The sequence below is a fragment of the Hyperolius riggenbachi genome, chromosome 8 (assembly GCF_040937935.1).
Source record: "Hyperolius riggenbachi isolate aHypRig1 chromosome 8, aHypRig1.pri, whole genome shotgun sequence".
NCBI lineage: Eukaryota > Metazoa > Chordata > Amphibia > Anura > Hyperoliidae > Hyperolius > Hyperolius riggenbachi.
Window position 1 is genome coordinate 17,610,379 of NC_090653.1, and position 21,197 is coordinate 17,631,575.

General features: G+C 45.9%; 1 protein-coding gene across 5 annotated transcripts in view; it reads right to left on the reverse strand.

Moving 5' to 3' along the window:
• DACH2 (dachshund family transcription factor 2) overlaps positions 1 to 21,197 on the reverse strand; it is a 535,913-nt gene that overhangs the window by 303,854 nt on the left and 210,862 nt on the right. For all 5 annotated transcript variants that reach the window (XM_068250013.1, XM_068250015.1, XM_068250012.1 and 2 more), the window contains exon 2: positions 5,319 to 5,434. In XM_068250013.1, the coding sequence (XP_068106114.1) occupies positions 5,319 to 5,434 (116 nt within the window). The remainder of the gene's footprint in view (positions 1 to 5,318; positions 5,435 to 21,197) is intronic.

Below are 21,197 nucleotides of genomic sequence, written 5' to 3' on the forward strand. Positions count from 1 at the left end.
GATAAGTTTAGGTGTGATAAGTAGATTTTAGGTGTGATAAGTTTAGGCGCAATAAGTTTAGGCGCGATAAGTTTAGGCGCGATAAGTTTAGGCGCGTTAAGTTTAGGCGCGATAATTTTAGGCGCGATAATTTTAGGCGCGATAGGTTTAGGCGCGATAGGTTTAGGCGCGATAGGTTTAGGCGCGATAGGTTTAGGCGCGATAAGTTTAGGCGCGATCAGTTTAGGCGCGATCATTTTAGGCGCGATCATTTTAGGCGTGATAAGTTTAGGCGTGATAAGTTTAGGCGTGATAAGTTTAGGTGTGATAAGTAGATTTTAGGTGTGATAAGTTTAGGCGTGATAAGTTTAGGCATGATAAGTTTAGGCGCGATAAATGTAGGCGCGATAATTTTAGGCGCGATAAGTTTAGGCGCGATAAGTTTAGGCGTGATAAGTTTAGGCGTGATAAGTTTAGGCGTGATAAGTTTAGGCGTGATAAGTTTAGGCGTGATAAGTTTAGGCGCGATAAGTTTAGGCGCGATACGTTTAGGCGCGATACATTTAGGCGCGATACATTTAGGCGCGATACATTTAGGCGCGATACGTTTAGGCGCGATAAATTTAGGCATGATAAATTTAGGCGCGATAAGTTTAGGCGCGATAAGTTTAGGCGCGATAAGTTTAGGCGCGATAACTTTAGGCGCGATAACTTTAGGCGCGATAACTTTAGGCGCGATAAGTAGATTTTAGGCGCGATAATTTTAGGCGCGATAGGTTTAGGCGCGATAGGTTTAGGCGCGATAGGTTTAGGCGCGATAAGTTTAGGCGCGATAAGTTTAGGCGCGATCAGTTTAGGCGCGATCATTTTAGGCGCGATCATTTTAGGCGTGATAAGTTTAGGCGTGATAAGTTTAGGTGTGATAAGTAGATTTTAGGTGTGATAAGTTTAGGCGTGATAAGTTTAGGCATGATAAGTTTAGGCGCGATAAATGTAGGCGCGATAATTTTAGGCGCGATAAGTTTAGGCGCGATAAGTTTAGGCGTGATAAGTTTAGGCGTGATAAGTTTAGGCGTGATAAGTTTAGGCGTGATAAGTTTAGGCGTGATAAGTTTAGGCGCGATAAGTTTAGGCGCGATAAGTTTAGGCGCGATAAGTTTAGGCGCGATAAGTTTAGGCGCGATAAGTTTAGGCGCGATACGTTTAGGCGCGATACATTTAGGCGCGATACGTTTAGGCGCGATAAATTTAGGCATGATAAATTTAGGCGTGATAATTTTAGGCGCGATAAGTTTAGGCGCGATAAGTTTAGGCGCGATAACTTTAGGCGCGATAACTTTAGGCGCGATAAGTAGATTTTAGGTGTGATAAGTTTAGGCATGATAAGTTTAGGTGTGATAAGTAAATTTTAGGCGTGATAAGTTTAGGCGTGATAAGTTTAGGCATGATAAGTTTAGGCATGATAAGTTTAGGCATGATAAGTTTAGGCATGATAAGTTTAGGCATGATAAGTTTAGGCGCGATAAGTTTAGACACGATAAGTTTAGACACGATAAGTTTAGACACGATAAGTTTAGGCGTGGTAAGTTTAGGCGTGGTAAGTTTAGGCGTGATAAGTTTAGGCGCGATAAGTTTAGACGAGATACGTTTAGACGAGATAAGTTTAGGCGCGATAAGTTTAGGCGCGATAAGTTTAGGCGTGATAAGTTTAGGCGTGATAAGTTTAGGCGTGATAAGTTTAGGCGCGATAAGTTTAGACAAGATAAGTTTAGGCGTGATAAGTTTAGGCGCGATAAGTTTAGGCGCGATAAGTTTAGGCGTGATAAGTTTAGGCGTGATAAGTTTAGGCGTGATAAGTTTAGGCGTGATAAGTTTAGGTGTGATAAGTTTAGACGAGATAAGTTTAGACGAGATAAGTTTAGGCGTGATAAGTTTAGGCGTGATAAGTTTAGGTGTGATAATTTTAGGCGTGATAAGTTTAGGCGTGATAAGTTTAGGCACCAACTGGGTTAGCACCGCAGTGCACAGCTGATCAAAAGTTTTGCGCTAGCAAAGTCTGGTGCACTTCACATAGAGTTTAATGGCGCTGCTTTGCGTGTGGGACTTTGCGCGCGATCTAAACATATCTAAACTTATCACACCTAAACTGGCTTTTCACCAGCGTGGTGCATTGGTTATCATGCCTAACTGGGTTAGCGCCGCTTTGTGAATCGAGCCCTATGTCTGCTTCCATGAAAGCAGGAAGTAGACACACTGCAGATTTATTGCAGGATTTGTATCAGCTGTGACAGGTTATTATGCTGTTGCGTATATTTTAGAGCAGAGAGGAAGTTCTGAGTTCAGATCTGCTTTAAGTTTGCCTGCAAGTTGGAGTTATTCCCATGTCACTGACCATCCCTAGCGTGTCTACATGGACATTACTGTGTATAAAGTGTGCCATGCAACTTGCGTTATCAAATAAACTAGTAGTTATAGTGTAATAATAAAAATATCTAAAGTAGAAAGCAACCTCCCAGACTCCTGCAGGTATATTCTGGCCCTTGTCGGCCAGATCATAGATTTTATTTTACCAGCATTTAGAGATCCACAACTTCAGGCCAGGAACCCACTGGAGCGTTTTCAATCGCTAGCGATTTCCCTAAACGCACTGCAAATGTAAATAGATGGGACGGATTCCACCCCAGCGATTGCGATTAAGGAAATCGCAAGACATGCAGTATTTTGGGAGCGTTTCCAGACCAATGAATTGTATAAGCAGGGAAATCGCTCCCAAAATCGCTTGCAAAACCCGATCACAAATCGCTAGCGATACAGTTTTGCACTTTCTAGTGGGTTCCAGGCCTCAGGAAATACTGTATAAACGTTGGGCTCCTGCAGATGTTCCTGCAATAACGTCGCACAATCACACGCTGGCCACAGTTTATACGCGTGATCTGATGACAGATAACGGAAGCTGATGAAGGCTCCTCCAAGGTTATCTGTGAATAGGAGGCATAAGGCAGATACACAGCGACACAATCCACAGAATCACTGGGCAGGAAAACCACAACAATGGGAATTCTGCTCCTGATAATTCAATCTACTGCTACTGCCTGCCTTGTCATTGTCCGCAGGTCCCGGGGAGAGCGGGGGGAACAGCTAGCGACAAGGCCACACTGCAGCACACTGATACATAAAGCGGATCCGAGATGAAGAACTAACTATAACAAGTAACTTGTCTATATATCTTATATAACGTTTAGATAGTTTACACAGCAAATCTGTCTGCAAACAGCTTCAATAGTTTATGATTATCTATTCCTGTGATACAATGAGGGCAGCCATGTTCTGTTTGTTACAGGCTGAGGGCTGGAGATGCTATCAGCTTGCCTGTGTGTAATGTGACAAATTCAGTCCCTTCTCCTCCTCCCTCCTCTCCTTGCGTACGAGAGATATCGGCGCAGGAGACTTGGGCGCAGGATACAGCCGGTATATGGCTGATCCTGCTGCTGCATAAGGTACCGGCCGTGCTAAATACTATTTCCCCTCCAGGCCGCCATGGATAGTGGGGGAATGAAATAATTCGGCTTCCAGCATTATGGTGTTTTAAAAGCAACTTCAGATCAGTCTTCCGACGGTGCCGAAGTTGCTCCCTGTGCGCCGCTATAGTCGTAATTCCTATTACGGTCTATGGTGGCGCCGGCTGTGCCCAAATCTCCAGTGCTGGATTTACTGTGTTCGTCTGCCCTCTGCCTCTGAAATCTGTGGCTAGTAACCTCCTTCTCCTCCTGCTGTCCAGACTGAGCTCCCATAAGCCCTTGCTACAGTGCCAAGGCACTCTAAAAAGCTGTGGGCGGGGCTTGTTTAGTTTATAGGGAATTAGTGTATTAAAACAAAACAAAAAAAAGTATTTGGCTTGAGGAATGCCCTATAAACTATATGAAAGGAACACAATTATGCACTGAGTAAAAGTTCATCTCGGATCCACTTTAAGTGTACCAAAGCGGACTTAAATTTTAAGTTTTATACATACCTGGTGTTTCCTCCTGGTGCTTCCTCCAGCCCCATGTGCTCGGATCCCTCCTGCGCCGCCATCCTCAGTCTTCTCCTGCGCTGGTACCGGGTCCTGTATCTGCCTCCAGCCGGGGCCAGTCTGCGCAGGAGAAGTATCTCTCCAGTGTCTGCTGGAGAGATATGTAAAGAGCGCACTTCTCTTGCGTCAGACTGGTCGCGACTGGCAGAAGTTACGGGACCCGCTACCGGTGCAGGAGAAGACTGAGGACGGCAGCATGGGAGCTATCCGAGCGGATGGGGCTGGAGGAAGCCCCAAGTATGTATAACATATTAATTTAAGTCAGCTCTGGTTTCCTTTAAAGCAGACCTGAATTCAGAACTTCCGCTCTGCACTAAAAGGTAAGTAACAACCAGGGCCAAATTAACAACTCAGAGGCCTCTAGACACAGGTGTTCTGAAGCCCTAAGCTCCGCCCCTGAAAACAGGCCACACCCCCAAGTAAAAATATTCTGTAATTTCTGCCTTATGTCACTAACTGTCCCTAGAATCCTACACTCATTACTGTCTCATATTATCCATGAGACATGACATGAGACAAGGATTAGGGTGTGCCTGAGGTCAGTGATATGAGGCAGGGATTACACTGTAAGCTCATGAGGTCAGTGGAGGGGGGCGCCTCTCCCAGATAAGGTGCCTGTAGACATGAGCCTACAGTGCCTTATGGAAAATTTCGGCCCTGGCAACAGCATAATCACCTTTAAAGAAAAACATTTCTTTGTTACAGCTGATACAAATCCTGCAATGAATGTGAAGTGTGTCTACTTCCTGCTTTCATGGAAGCAGACATATTGTTAACATCATATGTTAACCAATTAGCTGAGGCAGTCAGCTGACACAGCTGAGAGATGAAATTACGGTGGTGATTAGTCACAGATAAGGGGGAATTAGACAGGCTAAACTCTCTGAATACATACAGGGTGCATTTCTCTGTGTTTTCCTGTCCTGTGCAGGAGTTCAGGTGCGGACGCACTCACCTGTGTGCAGCATGGCCAGGAAGAAGAGCGCAATAACGACTGTCAGGAGGGTCCCGGGCAGTGGCGGTGGGGCGAGGAGGACAAAAGGAGGAGCCTCCGCAGGGTCTGGGGCTTCCCCCTACTGAAGTAAGTATGTTTTTTTTTTCACCTTAGGTTTATTTTAATGGAGAATGACTAATCTGCATCACACATGAGTTACAATGAGGGCAGAGCAGCGGAATATCCCAGCAACCCCTCAGCAAGCCGAGAACAACACAGACAGCGCCAGTAACAGCAATGGTAGTTCCCCTCCCTCCGAGGAGAGCGACTTACCTGTGGGGGAGATGAGTCCTGGAGATAAGAGTCCCTGGACGCCGTGCGGCAGAAGGCGGGCGTTCTCCTGGATGGCCACGCCCAGCGAACGTTTCGGGGGCCTCCCTGGCCGTGAGCTGCAGAGAGAAGAAACGGGAGGAGTGTGAGAATTCATAAGAATTAAAACGACAACTCTACACAGTGCAGTTACTAAAGTCAGAGTGGAAAAATGTGTCAAAAAAAACCTGGACGAGATTTTATTAATTGTCTGTTATTAGGTAGCAAATGTTTGCAGAACCCCAACTGGGTCATATCAGAATGTGGCCGTGTGTCAATGAAATGCCGGTGCACGCCCTCAACATTCTGCACGGCTGTAGCCACGGTCTCTATTCTCGCGTGCGCTGCTGTCACGCTGAATGGAGACCACAGTCACAGCATGCAGAAATGTCACACTGCACATGCACAGAGCTCACCTCCGGGTCAAAGGCTAGTGACTTCTAAAGTGGAGGCCAGTAACACAAAACTGTAACACAAACAATAGTGCGCAGTTTGCAAGATAGTGATAAATGCAGAAGACGAGTCACTGAGTCCATATGGAGGCGGAGAAGAGCATATGGAGAAGAGGGCCCTGCCTAATAGGCTTACAATCTATGGGGTGAAGAAGAGGGTCATATATGGGGAGGTGGGGTGTAAGTCCAAGGAAGGGGAGGAAGTGGAGCTATGAAGATGGTGGGTAAGCAATGGTGAACAGATGGGATTTTCAAGTCTGCTTGAATGAGTGGAAGGTTGGAGTGAGCCTGATGAACAGAGGGCGTTCCATAGAGTAGGGGCTGCTCTGGAGAAGTCCTGGAGCCTCGCGAGAGTGAGCAGGTGATGTGAGGGGTGGACATCCATAGAGTGTTGGAGGGGTGGAGAATGCAGGTTGGGGAGTGTCTCTGGATGACATCAAAGTTGTATGAAGGGGAGGTATGGTGGATGGCTCTGTATGCCAGGCACAGCAGTATAAATAGAATTATGAGGGGGATAATGAGCCAGTGAGGAGACTTGTGAAGAGAAGCAGCTGAAGAGAAGCAGCTGAAGAGGAGCAGCAGGAGGAGTGGAAGAGCCTAACAGCTGCATTCATGTGGATTGCTGTAGTCCAGTCTGTAGATGACCAGAGCACACAGGTAATGGACAGGTGGATGGAGAGATAGATAGATAGATAGATAGATAGATAGATAGATAGATAGATAGATAGATGATCTATTGTACCAAAATGAAATAAACAAGTGGCTAGACAGAAAATGGACAGAATGTCTATGGATGGATAGACAGGTAATACTTAGATTGATCAGAATTCACTGTAGATAGATAGATAGATAGATAGATAGATAGATAGATAGATAGATAGATAGATAGATAGATAGATAGATAGATAATTGAAGGCGGATAGACAGACAGATAATTATTAGTAGTAGTAGTTCACTGATATCTTCTGCAGCACATTACAGAGTACATAGTCATGTCACTGACTGTCCTCAGAGGAGCTCACAGTCTAATCTCACCATAGTCATAGTCTAATGGTGGATACACACGGCTCGTTCCCGCGCTCGATTCCCGTCGATGCGCCGCTCGATTCCCGTCGATTCTTTTATTTCCGACATGTCCGATTCGCGGTTCGATGGATCGTTAGGTCGATTTGCCATACTTTACATGGCAATCGACCTAAAAATCATCGAAATGCGCTCGGAAATGTTCCGGAATAATCGATTCGTCGGGAATCGAGCGGCGCATTTGATGCAGGAACGAACCGTGTGTATTCAGCATTATGTCCTACCATATTATTATTATGTATTTATATAGCACTGACATCTTCTGCAGCACTTTACAGAGTACATAGTCATGTCACTGACTGTCCTCAGAAGAGCTCACAATCTAATCCTACCATAGTCATAGTCTAATGTCCTACCATATTATTATTATGTATTTATATAGCCCTGACATCTTCTGCAGCACTGTACAGAGTACATAGTCATGTCACTGACTGTCCTCAGAAGAGCTCACAGTCTAATCCTACCATAGTCATAGTGTAATGTCCTACCATATTATTATTATTATTATGTATTTACAGTATATAGCCCTGACATCTTCTGAAACACTTTACAGAATACATAGTAATGTCACTAACTGTCCTCAGAGGAGATCACAGTCTAATCCCTACCATTGTGATATCTCGATGTATTTATCATGTAGTGTATGTTTTGTAGTCTAGGGCCCATTTAAGGGTAAGCCAATTAACTTATCTTTATGTTCTTGGGACGATGAAGGAAACCGAAGTGCCGGAGGAAACCCATACAGACACGGGAGAACATACAAACTCTGTGCAGATAGCACCCGGGCTGGAATTTGAACAGATGGATAGACAGATAATGGACAGAGAGAGAGAGAAAGAGATAGATATATAGATAGATAGATAGATAGATAGGCAGGTGGATAGACAGATAATAGACAGACAGAGCTCTGTTCCGGTGATCAGTGATGTAATGTATGCAGACACATCTGGACTGGGAAGTGGGAAGAAGGTGGGGGACGCACATCTCGGTGTCACACTGTTTATAGCCCCCTCATTGCTGAAGATGGATTGCGGTCCATACTGGGGCACACATAAAAGGGTTATCTTCCCCTATCACCGCTGTTCCCTCCTCGCAGCCTCATATGTGCGATCAGCCTGGATTCACAGACGCACACCGTAAAGGAAAGCAGCGAAAAGTCATATATATTTCTATACAGTGTCTCTATCTTCCCATAACCTGATTTGTGCCAGTCACCCTTCTACGGGAGGCCACGCAATGCAATATCTTATCTGCAAATCAACCTCCAGTGTGGAATACATCAGCAGAGATAATGGGAAACTCACAATATATTCCAGGCAGCGATTATTCCGCCGCAACCTTCCCATCTGCGCACCTCGGCCCTCCCCAACACCACATATAATACATACGAGGGGGTATCAAAGTGGATCCGAGAAACTTTTGCTCATTGCATAATTGTGTTCCTTTCATATAGTTTATAGGGCATTCCTCAAGCCCAATACTTTTTTGTTTTGTTTTTATACTCTTATTCCCTATAAACTAAACAAGCCTCGCCCACAGCTTTTTCACAGTGCCTTGGCACTATAGCAAGGGCTTATGGGAGCTCAGTCTGGGCAGGAGAAGGAGGAGGTTACTAGCCAGAGATTGCAGAGGGGAGGAGGAGAGGGAACTGAATTTACACACAGGCAAGCGGATAGCATCTCCAGCCCTCAACCTGTGACAAACAGAACATGGCTGCTGTCATTTTAACACAGGAATAAATAATCATAAACTGTTGAAGCGCTTTGCAGTCAGATTTTCTGTGTAAACTTTAGATAAGATATATAGACAAGTTACTTGTTATAGTTAGTTTTTCATCTCGGATACACTTTTCTTAATTATCACCCGGAAGTTATTATGGTATATTGATGACATTTTGTCTGTTTCATCATTCATCAATGTATCCTTCTACAACTTCTACACTCCTGGCAGCAAGTAGCTACAGGGCCCAGCCGGTCAGGTACTCTCAATATTTGCATCAGAAAAAGGAGATTTCTACTGCACAAAAGACTATCTTAAATAAGAAAGAAAGAAAGGAAGAAGATGGCGGCTGAACTAAAAGTTTACAAGTTTTCAAGCTGTACAGTTGATATCACACTTGTTATTGTTTTAAATTATTATCATGAAACTAATTCTGTTGCCGTAGAGAGTTTAATACATCTCACAATAGCAGTGACTGAGCTTAGCGGAGCCCTTCTTTAAAGGGTCAGCAGAGATGATGGGGAACCTACAATATATTCCAGAAAGCGATTTATTCCCCGCAAACCTTCCCATCCGCGCACTGCGGCCCTCGCCAGCAGCACATACAATACATACAAGGGGGTATCGTAAAGCTTTAAAGAGGAACTGTAACGACAAAACGTCCCCTGGGGGGTACTCACCTCGGGTGGGGGAAGCCTCCGGATCCTAATGAGGCTTCCCACGCCGTCCTCCATCCCTCAGGGGTCTCGCTGCAGCCCTCCGTGCAGCGGTGACGTCAATATTTACCTTCCCGGCTCCTGTGCAGGCGCTCTGACGGCGGTCGGCTCCAAAGTAGGCGGAAATACCCGATCGCCGTCGGGTCTGCTCTACTGCGCAGGCGCAAGTTTCCGGTGCCTGCGCAGTAGAGCGGACCCGACGGAGATCGTGTATTTCCATCTATTTCCGTGCCGAAAGCAGCCACAGCGCCCCCGCTGGAGCCAGCAAAGGTAAATATTGAAGCTACAGTCGGGTCTGTCGCCGGCTGTTCGGAGAGCTGCAGCAAGACCCCCGTGGGACAGAGGACGGCGTGGGAAGCCTCATTAGGATCCGGAGGCTTCCCCCACCCGAGGAGAGTACCCCCCAGGGGATGTTTTTGATGTTACAGAGTCTCTTTAACCTCCCCAGCGTTATGGACAGAAATGTCCGTTCAAAAAAACATTCTGTGAACAGTATAAACATGCATACACATCAATACTCTCCTGCACTGTATACTAGACCCTTGCCTGACACATTTTGGCAAGTTACAGGGAAAAAAAAGTTTTAAAAATAAATTTTATCACTGTTTGCACAGAAATCCTGGGGAAATTGAACGCTGGGGAGGTTAACTATCATCCAGGAGTTATTTTGGTATATGAACATACAGACTCATGGATGCATCCGATTGCAAGCCTACAGAGGCAATGCAGAGCCCCTCTGGAACTAAATACACGCCCTGAATGCAAAGCAGATGCAAATTGTGTGCTAATTCTAATCTAAAGCTTTTTGAAGTGATTGTAAAGCAGTGAATGCAGCTGGCCACTAGTATACTTACATTCAATTCATACAGCAGGAGGAATGGCAGCGCTTTCAAAACTCATACCTGAATGATTTTTTTGCATAGATGTGCAGAGCTCCAATAACTACTGGACTAAAGTACACACCAACACTCATTGCAGGCACAAAGGGGGGGACATAGCTTCAGCGTGGGGTGAACCTATACCTGAATGATCCATCTGCCATAATGTATTATGGTATATTGATGACACTTTGTCAGTGTTATCATTGGTCTGTAAGTGCATGATTTTGAGAAAACTAGACCATTCTTTTCTTTATTTTTTCATTTTAAATAGCACAGAAGTGACTATATTGTGCCAAAAGTGCGAGATGGAAAATATTGCGGTTTGCAGTGTGATAAAGTTCCTGCACTGAAGGGTAATAGTGGCCAGCAAAAAAGACCCTCGTCATCCTGTTCCAACTGTGTCAACATCTGTCTTGAAAGGTCACGCCTTGTTTGTTTCTGGAAAGGGGTTAGCAGACGTGGAGCCCGGTGTGCAGACACCTTAGACGTGCGGTTCATCATCAATAATTTTCCACGCTCTACCATCACTGAGGCCGGTTCCATTCCTGATCATTTGAATGTTGGTCGTCTGTCTTCCAGGATTACACAATCCACTTCCTTCTGTGGCCACATCATCACTAAGGGTCTTCCAGGTTTTAATCCTCGTCTGTGAGGGACACGTGACCACTTATAATAGTGTCATAAGATGGGCAATTGTTTCCATGAACTGCCATCATCTCACTGTGAATTTGCCGGCCACTATTACCCTTCAACGCAAGAACTTTATCACGCTGCAAGCCTCAATATTAGTCACTTCTGGGACAATCTGTAAAAGAAATAAAGCACGCAACGGGCTGATTTTAATAATGATAATAATAATCCTAACATCTGTATAGCACTTTTCTCCTGTTGGACTCAAAGCACTCAAGAGCTGCAGCCACTAAGGGTGCGCTCAAGGTGCCACCCTGCTGTGCTAGGGAGTCTTGCCCAAGGACTTCTTCCTGGATAGGTACGGACCCCAGCCAGGATTCAAACCCAGGTCTTCCATGTCAAAGGCAGAGCCTGAACCGGTACACTACACAGCCATTTTCTCAACATCATGCACTTATAGAGGAACTTTAGCGGAAAGGAAGGGGGGGGGGGGGGGGGAGCAATATATTGCAAAGTAAGAAGTTAAAAGATAGAAGATCAAGATTGCTATTCGCCATGTAATTTGGTCATGTTTGATCCACAATCAGTCTGCACGTCATCTTTACTACTGGCAGACATAAAAAAAAAATTGACAGCACCAACTGCCATTCTCTACAACCGCACCCCCAACCAATGCAATAGGCTAAAATGTTTTTTGTTCTTATAGATATACAGTATATATGCACAGAGGGAGATACTGGCTGCCTGGCAGTTGGAAACAGCTATTATTTCCCACAATGCAACAAGGGTCACAGACAGGAAACATTCAAGACCATGGTCATGACATCACACTGTGGGAGGGGTTTCACCACAATATCAGCCACACAGATGTCCCGAATGATCTATTCAAGAAAAGGTAAAGATTTCTCATAGGAAAAGGGGTACCAGCTACTGATTGGGATAAGTTCAATCCTTGGTTCCAGTTCCTGTGTAAAGTGGATCCGAGAAACTTTTACTCATTGCATAATTGTGTTCCTTTCCTATTGTTTATAGGGCATTCCTCAAGCCAAATACTTTTTGTTTTTGTTTTAATACTCTAATTCCCTATAAACTAAACAAGCCTCGCCCACAGCTTTTCAGAGTGCCTTGGCATTTTCAGACAGTAGCAAGGGCTTATGGGAGCTCAGTCTGGGCAGGAGGAGGGGTAGGCGTGGCTACCGCCTGAGTGCTCGCGCTGGCCAACCACGTGTAAACGCCGGCACGCTGAGCGATACTCCACACGGTCGGGATCCCCTACCGCTAAGATCATTGCCACAGAATCCCAGGCCATAGAACCATAGAAGTTTGCATGGATGATGTCCTTTCGGAATGCCGCATGAACAAGCGTGACCCAGTGCACTGCAGGTCTGGAAACCGGAGCAACCATCTGAATACGCAAGTACTCTATAATGGCCCATACTCACGGGCAACTTTTTGGCATGTCGCTAGCACACGGGAGCGTGTGCGCGATATGCCGGCGACAGCTCGTCGCCAGGTCCCTCCGCATACACACGGCGGAGGGACCTGGCAACTGATGCGGCGGAAACTGTCGCTGTTGTCCCTCCCCCCGCCGGAAGCGCCGTCTGTTTGCAATTATGTTGCTGTCGCTAGTCCGCGTACTCACGCGGACTAGCGACAGTTGCGGCGGGGTTGCGGCGGCGACTGTCGCCAGGCGATTGACCACGCTAATCGTCTGGCGACATCAGCGACGGGCGACAGTTCGGGGTGCGTGCCCGTGCAATGCCGCATACTCACGGGCGACCTGTTCGCCGCAACACGCGCGCGCTGCATGTTGCGGTGACAATTGTAGCCCGTGAGTATGGGCCAAAGCCACAATTGTGACGTCACTGTATTGCTAAGCCGGATTGTAAGCCAGTAATTGCATGCCCTGTGGGGTGGATAGTTTCACCCCACAGCTGCCATTCATCGCCATTCAAATTGTGAGGATTTTCCATGTGGACTAGCGCTAGGAGGATCCGAATACCGTGCGGCTATTAAGTCACTGTGTGCATGGTGTTACGGTGGTGGGTGAGGACCTAGTTGACCCCTATAGTGCACCGTTTTTTTTGCATAGGCTAAGGCTGGGCGATCACGCTGCACTGATTTACAGGTCTGGTCCCTCATATATAAAAAATAGCAAGCGTTCCTGGACAGGTAGTGGTTTTAATGTGTCTGTTTTTAAATGTGTTGTGACCAAACATTATGCAGTCAAGGCGAACAATAAAATTTATATAAGTGCATGAGACAGCAATTGCATTTTTTGGAAGCAAGATACGTGGTAGTCTGTTGCTGCCTCCTTTATTAGTGGCACTATTATCATGAGGTGGTTCTCCGGGATCTGTAATTTTTGGAAATAGGGGGACGTGTTACTAGCCAGAGATTTCGGAAGCAGAGGGGAGGGGGTAGGAGGGGGAATTAGGTTTTCGCAGGCTGAGGGCTGGAGATGCAGATCAGCTTGCCTGTGTGTAATGTGACAAACAGAACATGGCCGCTGTCGTATCACAGGAAGAGATAATCATATACTGTTGAAGCTGTTTGCAGCTAGATTTGCTGTGTAAACTATCTAAACAGACCTATCTAAATAGACAAGTTACTTGTTATAGTAAGTTTTTCATCTCGGACCATTGATGACTGACCAAATGTCATCAATATACCATACTAACTTCAGGGAGAAGATTCAAACTTTACATTACCCCATGGTATACACACAGAAATATGGACACAATGTAATCAGCTACAGCTCTCCTGGTTAATTGATTTGCCATTCAAAGATCTGATCCTGCCCATTTCTGGTTCCTCCACTGCACATTCTACTTCCTGTATCACTGAAATTTGCATATTCTGTGGATTTCTGGCTCGGGATTGGCTGAGCGGCTGCATTAAGTTGACTCTCCAGGAAGGATAAGCCACCATTACTGTTAATTGCCCGCTGATTGTTTGTTGATGGGTCGCTGTTCTTGCTAATTGTGTGTTTGTTGTTTTGCATTAGCCTAAATGAGGAGTTTCATTAAAGTTTAAGCAACATTGGAGAGTAATTAAGCGGCGTGTAACAGGCCGATATCTGAAGGAAGACAGAAGAAAGCAGCAGATCTAAACTAAGAACCCAAAGATGGCTTATAAACCGAATACGTCCGTCCGTTAAAGCACCACTCCAGCTAGAAACGTACGCAATTAAAACCTGACAGAACTGACAGGTTTTAGACTAGCCCATCTCATGGAGGATTCTCAAGGTTTTCTTTGCATTTCTTGAATGACAGTGTAACTGTTAAAATAGTAAGATTCCAGTCAGCCTTCACACTCACTTGTATGCTATTTTGTCAGTTAGACTAAGCAAGTGCTGTTCAGGAAATGCTGTTTAAAACAAAGAAAACCCTGAGAAGATGGACAAGTCCAAACCCTGTCGGTTCTCTCAGGTTTTACCTTTTTCGCTGGAGTGGTCCTCTAAGTAATGTGGCCTGTTGTCCACTCCATGTGTAAGCAGGTATATAAGCACCAAATACATCATAAATATACTGTATAAAACACATTGCATATTTATAGGTCCACTCCAGCAAAAAAAAGAGTAAGCAGTTAAAATATGACAGAACCAACAGGTTTTGAACTAGTCCACCTCCTCATGAGGGATTCTCAGGGTTTTTATGGATTTCAAAAGCATCTCCTGAACAGCAGTTGCTCAATCTAATTGCCAAAATAGTGCGCCAGTGAGAAGGGAGGCTGGCATCTTACTAGTTAAATTGGCATTCAGGAAATGCTTAGGAAAACAAAGAACACCCTGAGAATCCCCTATGAGGAGATGGACTAGTCCAAAACTTGTCGGTTCTGTCAGATTTTAACTGCCTACTGGTTTTGCTGGAGTAGTCCAGGTGGGCAGAGCACTTATATGTTCCTGTCCAATCATAAACCCCAAATCTAAGATTCATAGCAGTATAGACTACATCAAGAGCCATTTATCCAACTGTACCTCCAGATCTGCTGGTTTATAGCACAGATACAGCCTAAATATACAGCCATTTATCCAACTGTACCTCCAGATCTGCTGGTTTATAGCACAGATACAGCCTAAATATACAGCCATTCATCCAACTGTACCTCCAGATCTGCTGGTTTATAGCACAGATACAGCCTAAATATACAGCCATTTATCCAACTGTACCTCCAGATCTGCTGGTTTATAGCACAGATACAGCCTAAATATACAGCCATTCATCCAACTGTACCTCCAGATCTGCTGGTTTATAGCACAGATACAGCCTAAATATACAGCCATTCATCCAACTGTACCTCCAGATCTGCTGGTTTATAGCACAGATACAGCCTAACTATACAGCCATTTATCCAACTGTACCTCCAGATCTGCTGGTTTATAGCACAGATACAGCCTAAATATACAGCCATTTATCCAACTGTACCTCCAGATCTGCTGGTTTATAGCACAGATACAGCCTAAATATACAGCCATTCATCCAACTGTACCTCCAGATCTGCTGGTTTATAGCACAGATACAGCCTAAATATACAGCCATTTATCCAACTGTACATCCAGATCTGCTGGTTTATAGCACAGATACAGCCTAAATATACAGCCATTTATCTAACTGTACCTCCAGATCTGCTGGTTTATAGCACAGATACAGCCTAAATATACAGCCATTTATCCAACTGTACATCCAGATCTGCTGGTTTATAGCACAGATACAGCCTAAATATACAGCCATTTATCCAACTGTACCTCCAGATCTGCTGGTTTATAGCACAGAAACAGCCTAAATATACAGCCATTTATCCAACTGTACACCCAGATCTGCTGGTTTATAGCACAGATACAGCCTAAATATACAGCCATTTATCCCACTGTACCTCCAGATCTGCTGGTTTATAGCACAGATACAGCCTAAATATACAGCCATTTATTCAATTGTACCTCCGGATCTGCTGGTTTATAGCACAGATACAGCCTAAATATACAGCCATTTATCCAACTGTACCTCCAGATCTGCTGGTTTATAGCACAGATTCCACCTAAATATACAGCCATTTATCCAACTGTACCTCCAGATCTGCTGGTTTATAGCACAGATACAGCCTAAATATACAGCCATTTATCCAACTGTACATCCAGATCTGCTGGTTTATAGCACAGATACAGCCTAAATATACAGCCATTTATCTAACTGTACCTCCAGATCTGCTGGTTTATAGCACAGATACAGCCTAAATATACAGCCATTTATCCAACTGTACCTCCAGATCTGCTGGTTTATAGCACAGATACAGCCTAAATATACAGCCATTTATTCAACTGTACCTCCAGATCTGCTGGTTTATAGCACAGATACAGCCTAAATATACAGCCATTTATCCAACTGTACCTCCAGATCTGCTGGTTTATAGCACAGATTCCACCTAAATATACAGCCATTTATCCAACTGTACCTCCAGATCTGCTGGTTTATAGCACAGATACAGCCGAACTATACAGCCATTTATCCAACTGTACATCCAGATCTGCTGGTTTATAGCACAGATACAGCCGAACTATACAGCCATTTATCCAACTGTACATCCAGATCTGCTGGTTTATAGCACAGATACAGCCTAAATATACAGCCATTTATCCAACTATACCTCCAGATCTGCTGGTTTATAGCACAGATACAGCCGAACTATACAGCCATTTATCCAACTGTACATCCAGATCTGCTGGTTTATAGCACAGATACAGCCTAAATATACAGCCATTTATCCAACTGTACCTCCAGATCTGCTGGTTTATAGCACAGATTCCACCTAAATATACAGCCATTTATCCAACTGTACATCCAGATCTGCTGGTTTATAGCACAGATACAGCCTAAATATACAGCCATTTATCCAACTGTACATACAGATCTGCTGGATTATAGCACAGATACAGCCTAGATATACAGCCATTTATCCAACTGTACATCCAGATCTGCTGGTTTATAGCAGAGATACAGCCTAAATATACAGCCATTTATCCAACTGTACCCCCAGATCTGCTGGTTTATAGCACGGATACAGCCTAACTATACAGCCATTTATCCAACTGTACCTCCAGATCTGCTGGTTTATAGCACGGATACAGCCTAAATATACAGCCATTTATCCAACTGTACCTCCAGATCTGCTGGTTTATAGCACAGATACAGCCTAAATATACAGCCATTTATCCAACTGTACCTCCAGATCTGCTGGTATATAGCACGGATACAGCCTAACTATACAGCCATTTATCCAACTGTACCTCCAGATCTGCTGGTTTATAGCACGGATACAGCCTAAATATACAGCCATTTATCCAACTGTACCTCCAGATCTGCTGGTTTATAGCACAGATACAGCCTAACTATACAGCCATCTATCCAACTGTACCTCCAGATCTGCTGGTTTATAGCACAGATACAGCCTAACTATACAGCCATCTATCCAACTGTACATCCAGATCTGCTGGTTTATAGCAGAGATACAGCCTAAATATACAGCCATTTATCCAACTGTACATACAGATCTGCTGGATTATAGCACAGATACAGCCTAAATATACAGCCATTTATACAACTGTACATCCAGATCTGCTGGTTTATAGCACAGATACAGCCTAAATATACAGCCATTTATCCAACTGTACCTCCAGATCTGCTGGTTTATAGCACGGATACAGCCTAAATATACAGCCATTTATCCAACTGTACCTCCAGATCTGCTGGATTATAGCACAGATACAGCCTAACTATACAGCCATCTATCCAACTGTACCTCCAGATCTGCTGGTTTATAGCACAGATACAGCCTAACTATACAGCCATCTATCCAACTGTACCTCCAGATCTGCTGGTTTATAGCACAGATACAGCCTAACTATACAGCCATTTATCCAACTGTACACACAGATCTGCTGGTTTATAGCACAGATACAGCCTAACTATACAGCCATCTATCCAACTGTACCTCCAGATCTGCTGGTTTATAGCACAGATACAGCCTAACTATACAGCCATTTATCCAACTGTACACACAGATCTGCTGGTTTATAGCACAGATACAGCCCGAATATACAGCCATTTATCCAACTGTACCCCCAGATCTGCTGGTTTATAGCACAGATACAGCCTAAATATACAGCCATTTATCCAACTGTACATCCAGATCTGCTGGTTTATAGCACAGATACAGCCTAAATATACAGCCATTTATCCAACTGTACCTCCAGATCTGCTGGTTTATAGCACAGATACAGCCTAACTATACAGCCATCTATCCAACTGTACCTCCAGATCTGCTGGTTTATAGCACAGATACAGCCTAACTATACAGCCATCTATCCAACTGTACCTCCAGATCTGCTGGTTTATAGCACAGATACAGCCTAACTATACAGCCATCTATCCAACTGTACCTCCAGATCTGCTGGTTTATAGCACAGATACAGCCTAACTATACAGCCATCTATCCAACTGTACCTCCAGATCTGCTGGTTTATAGCACAGATACAGCCTAACTATACAGCCATTTATCCAACTGTACCTCCAGATCTGCTGGTTTATAGCACAGATACAGCCTAAATATACAGCCATTTATCCAACTGTACCTCCAGATCTGCTGGTTTATAGCACAGATACAGCCTAACTATACAGCCTTTTATCCAACTGTACACACAGATCTGCTGGTTTATAGCACAGATACAGCCCGAATATACAGCCATTTATCCAACTGTACCCCCAGATCTGCTGGTTTATAGCACAGATACAGCCCGAATATACAGCCATTTATCCAACTGTACCTCCAAATCTGCTGGTTTATAGCACAGATACAGCCTAAATATACAGCCATTTATCCAACTGTACATCCAGATCTGCTGGTTTATAGCACAGATACAGCCTAACTATACAGCCATCTATCCAACTGTACCTCCAGATCTGCTGGTTTATAGCACAGATACAGCCTAACTATACAGCCATCTATCCAACTGTACATCCAGATCTGCTGGTTTATAGCACAGATACAGCCTAAATATACAGCCATTTATCCAACTGTACCTCCAGATCTACTGGTTTATAGCACAGATGCCGCCTAAATACAGTCTATGTACATCTAGATACTGGTGGAGTCACACCCAATACAAGCATGCAGCCAGTGAAGGCGTGCATGGAACAAGCATGCAGCCAGTGCAGTCACACCTGGAACAAGCATGCAGTCGGCAGAGTCACATCTGGAACAAGCATGCAGACGGCGGATTCATATCTGGAACAAGCATGCAGCCAGTGGAGTTACACCTGGAACAAGCATGCAGCTAGCAAAGTCAGACCTGGAACAAGCATGCAGCCAGCAGAGTTACACCTGGAACAAGCATGCAGCCAGCAGAGTCACACCTGGAACAAGCATGCAGCTAGCAGAATCAGACCTGGAACAAGCATGCAGCCAGCAGAGTCACACCTGGAACAAGCATGCCGCCAGCAGAGACACCCCCTGGAAAAAGCATGCAGCCAGCGGAGTCACACCCGGAACTAGCATTAAGCCAGCACAGTCACACCTGGAACAAGCATGCAGGCAGCACAATCACACCTGGAACAAGCATGCAGCCAGCGGAGTCACACCTGGAACAAGCATGCAGCCAGCGGAGTCACACCTGGAACAAGCATGCAGCCAGCGGAGTCACACCTGGAACAAGCATGCAGCCAGCAGAGTCACACCTGGAACAAGCATGCAGCCAACAGAGTCACACCTGGAACAAGCATGCAGCCAGCGGAGTCACACATGGGACAAGCACGCAGCTGGTGAAGTCACACCTGGAACAAGCATGCAGCCAGCAGAGTCACACCCGGGACAAGCTCGCAGCCAGCGGAGTCACACCCGGGACAAGCTCGCAGCTGGTGGAGTCACACCTGGGACAAGCATGCAGCCAGTGGAGTCACACCTGGAACAAGCATGCAGCCAGCGGAGTCACACCTGGGACAAGCATGCAGCCAGCGGAGTCACACCTGGTACAAGCATGCAGCCGGCGGAGTCACACATGGGACAAGCATGCAGCCAGCGGAGTCACACCTGGAACAAGTATGCAGCCAGCAGAGTCACACCTGGAACAAGTATGCAGCCAGCAGAGTCACACCTGGAACAAGCATGCAGCCAGCGGAGTCACACCTGGTACAAGCATGCAGCCGGCGGAGTCACACATGGGACAAGCATGCAGCCAGCGGAGTCACACCTGGAACAAGTATGCAGCCAGCAGAGTCACACCTGGAACAAGTATGCAGCCAGCAGAGTCACACCTGGAACAAGCATGCAGCCAGCGGAGTCACACCGGGAACAAGCATGCTGCCAGCGGAGTCACACCTGGAACAAGCATGCAGCCAGCGGAGCCACACCTGGGACAAGCATGCAGCCAGCGGAGTCACACGTGGAACAAGTATGCAGCCAGCAGAGTCACACCTGGAACAAGTATGCAGCCAGCAGAGTCACACCTGGAACAAGCATGCAGCCAGCGGAGTCACACCGGGAACAAGCATGCTGCCAGCGGAGTCACACCTGGAACAAGCATGCAGCCAGCGGAGCCACACCTGGGACAAGCATGCAGCCAGCGGAGTCACACCTGGAACAAGTATGCAGCCAGCAGAGTCACACCTGGAACAAGTATGCAGCCAGCAGAGTCACACCTGGAACAAGCATGCAGCCAGCGGAGTCACACCGGGAACAAGCATGCAGCCAGCGGAGTCACACCGGGAACAAGCATGCTGCCAGCGGAGTCACACCTGGAACAAGCATGCAGCCAGCGGAGCCACACCTGGGACAAGCATGCTGCCAGCGGAGTCACACCTGGAACAAGCATGCAGCCAGTGGAGTCACACCTGGAACAAGCATGCAGCCAGCGGAGCCACACCTGGGACAAGCATGCTGCCAGCGGAGTCACACCTGGAACAAGCATGCAGCCAGCGGAGCCACACCTGGAACAAGCATGCAGCCAGCGGAGTCACACCTGGAACAAGCATGCTGCCAGCGGAGTCACACCTGGAACAAGCATGCTGCCAGCGGAGACACACCTGGAACAAGCATGCAGCCAGCAAAGCCACACCTGGAACAAGCATGCAGCCAGCGGAGTCATACCAGGGACAAGCATGCTGCCAGTGGAGTCACACCTGGAACAAGCATGCTGCCAGCGGAGTCACACCTGGAACAAGCATGCAGCCGGCGGAGTCACACCTGGAACAAGCATGCAGCCAGCGGAGTCACACCGGGAACAAGCATGCAGCCAGTGGAGTCACACCTGGAACAAGCATGCAGCCAGTGGAGTCACATCTGGAACAAGCATGCAGCCAGTGGAGTCACACC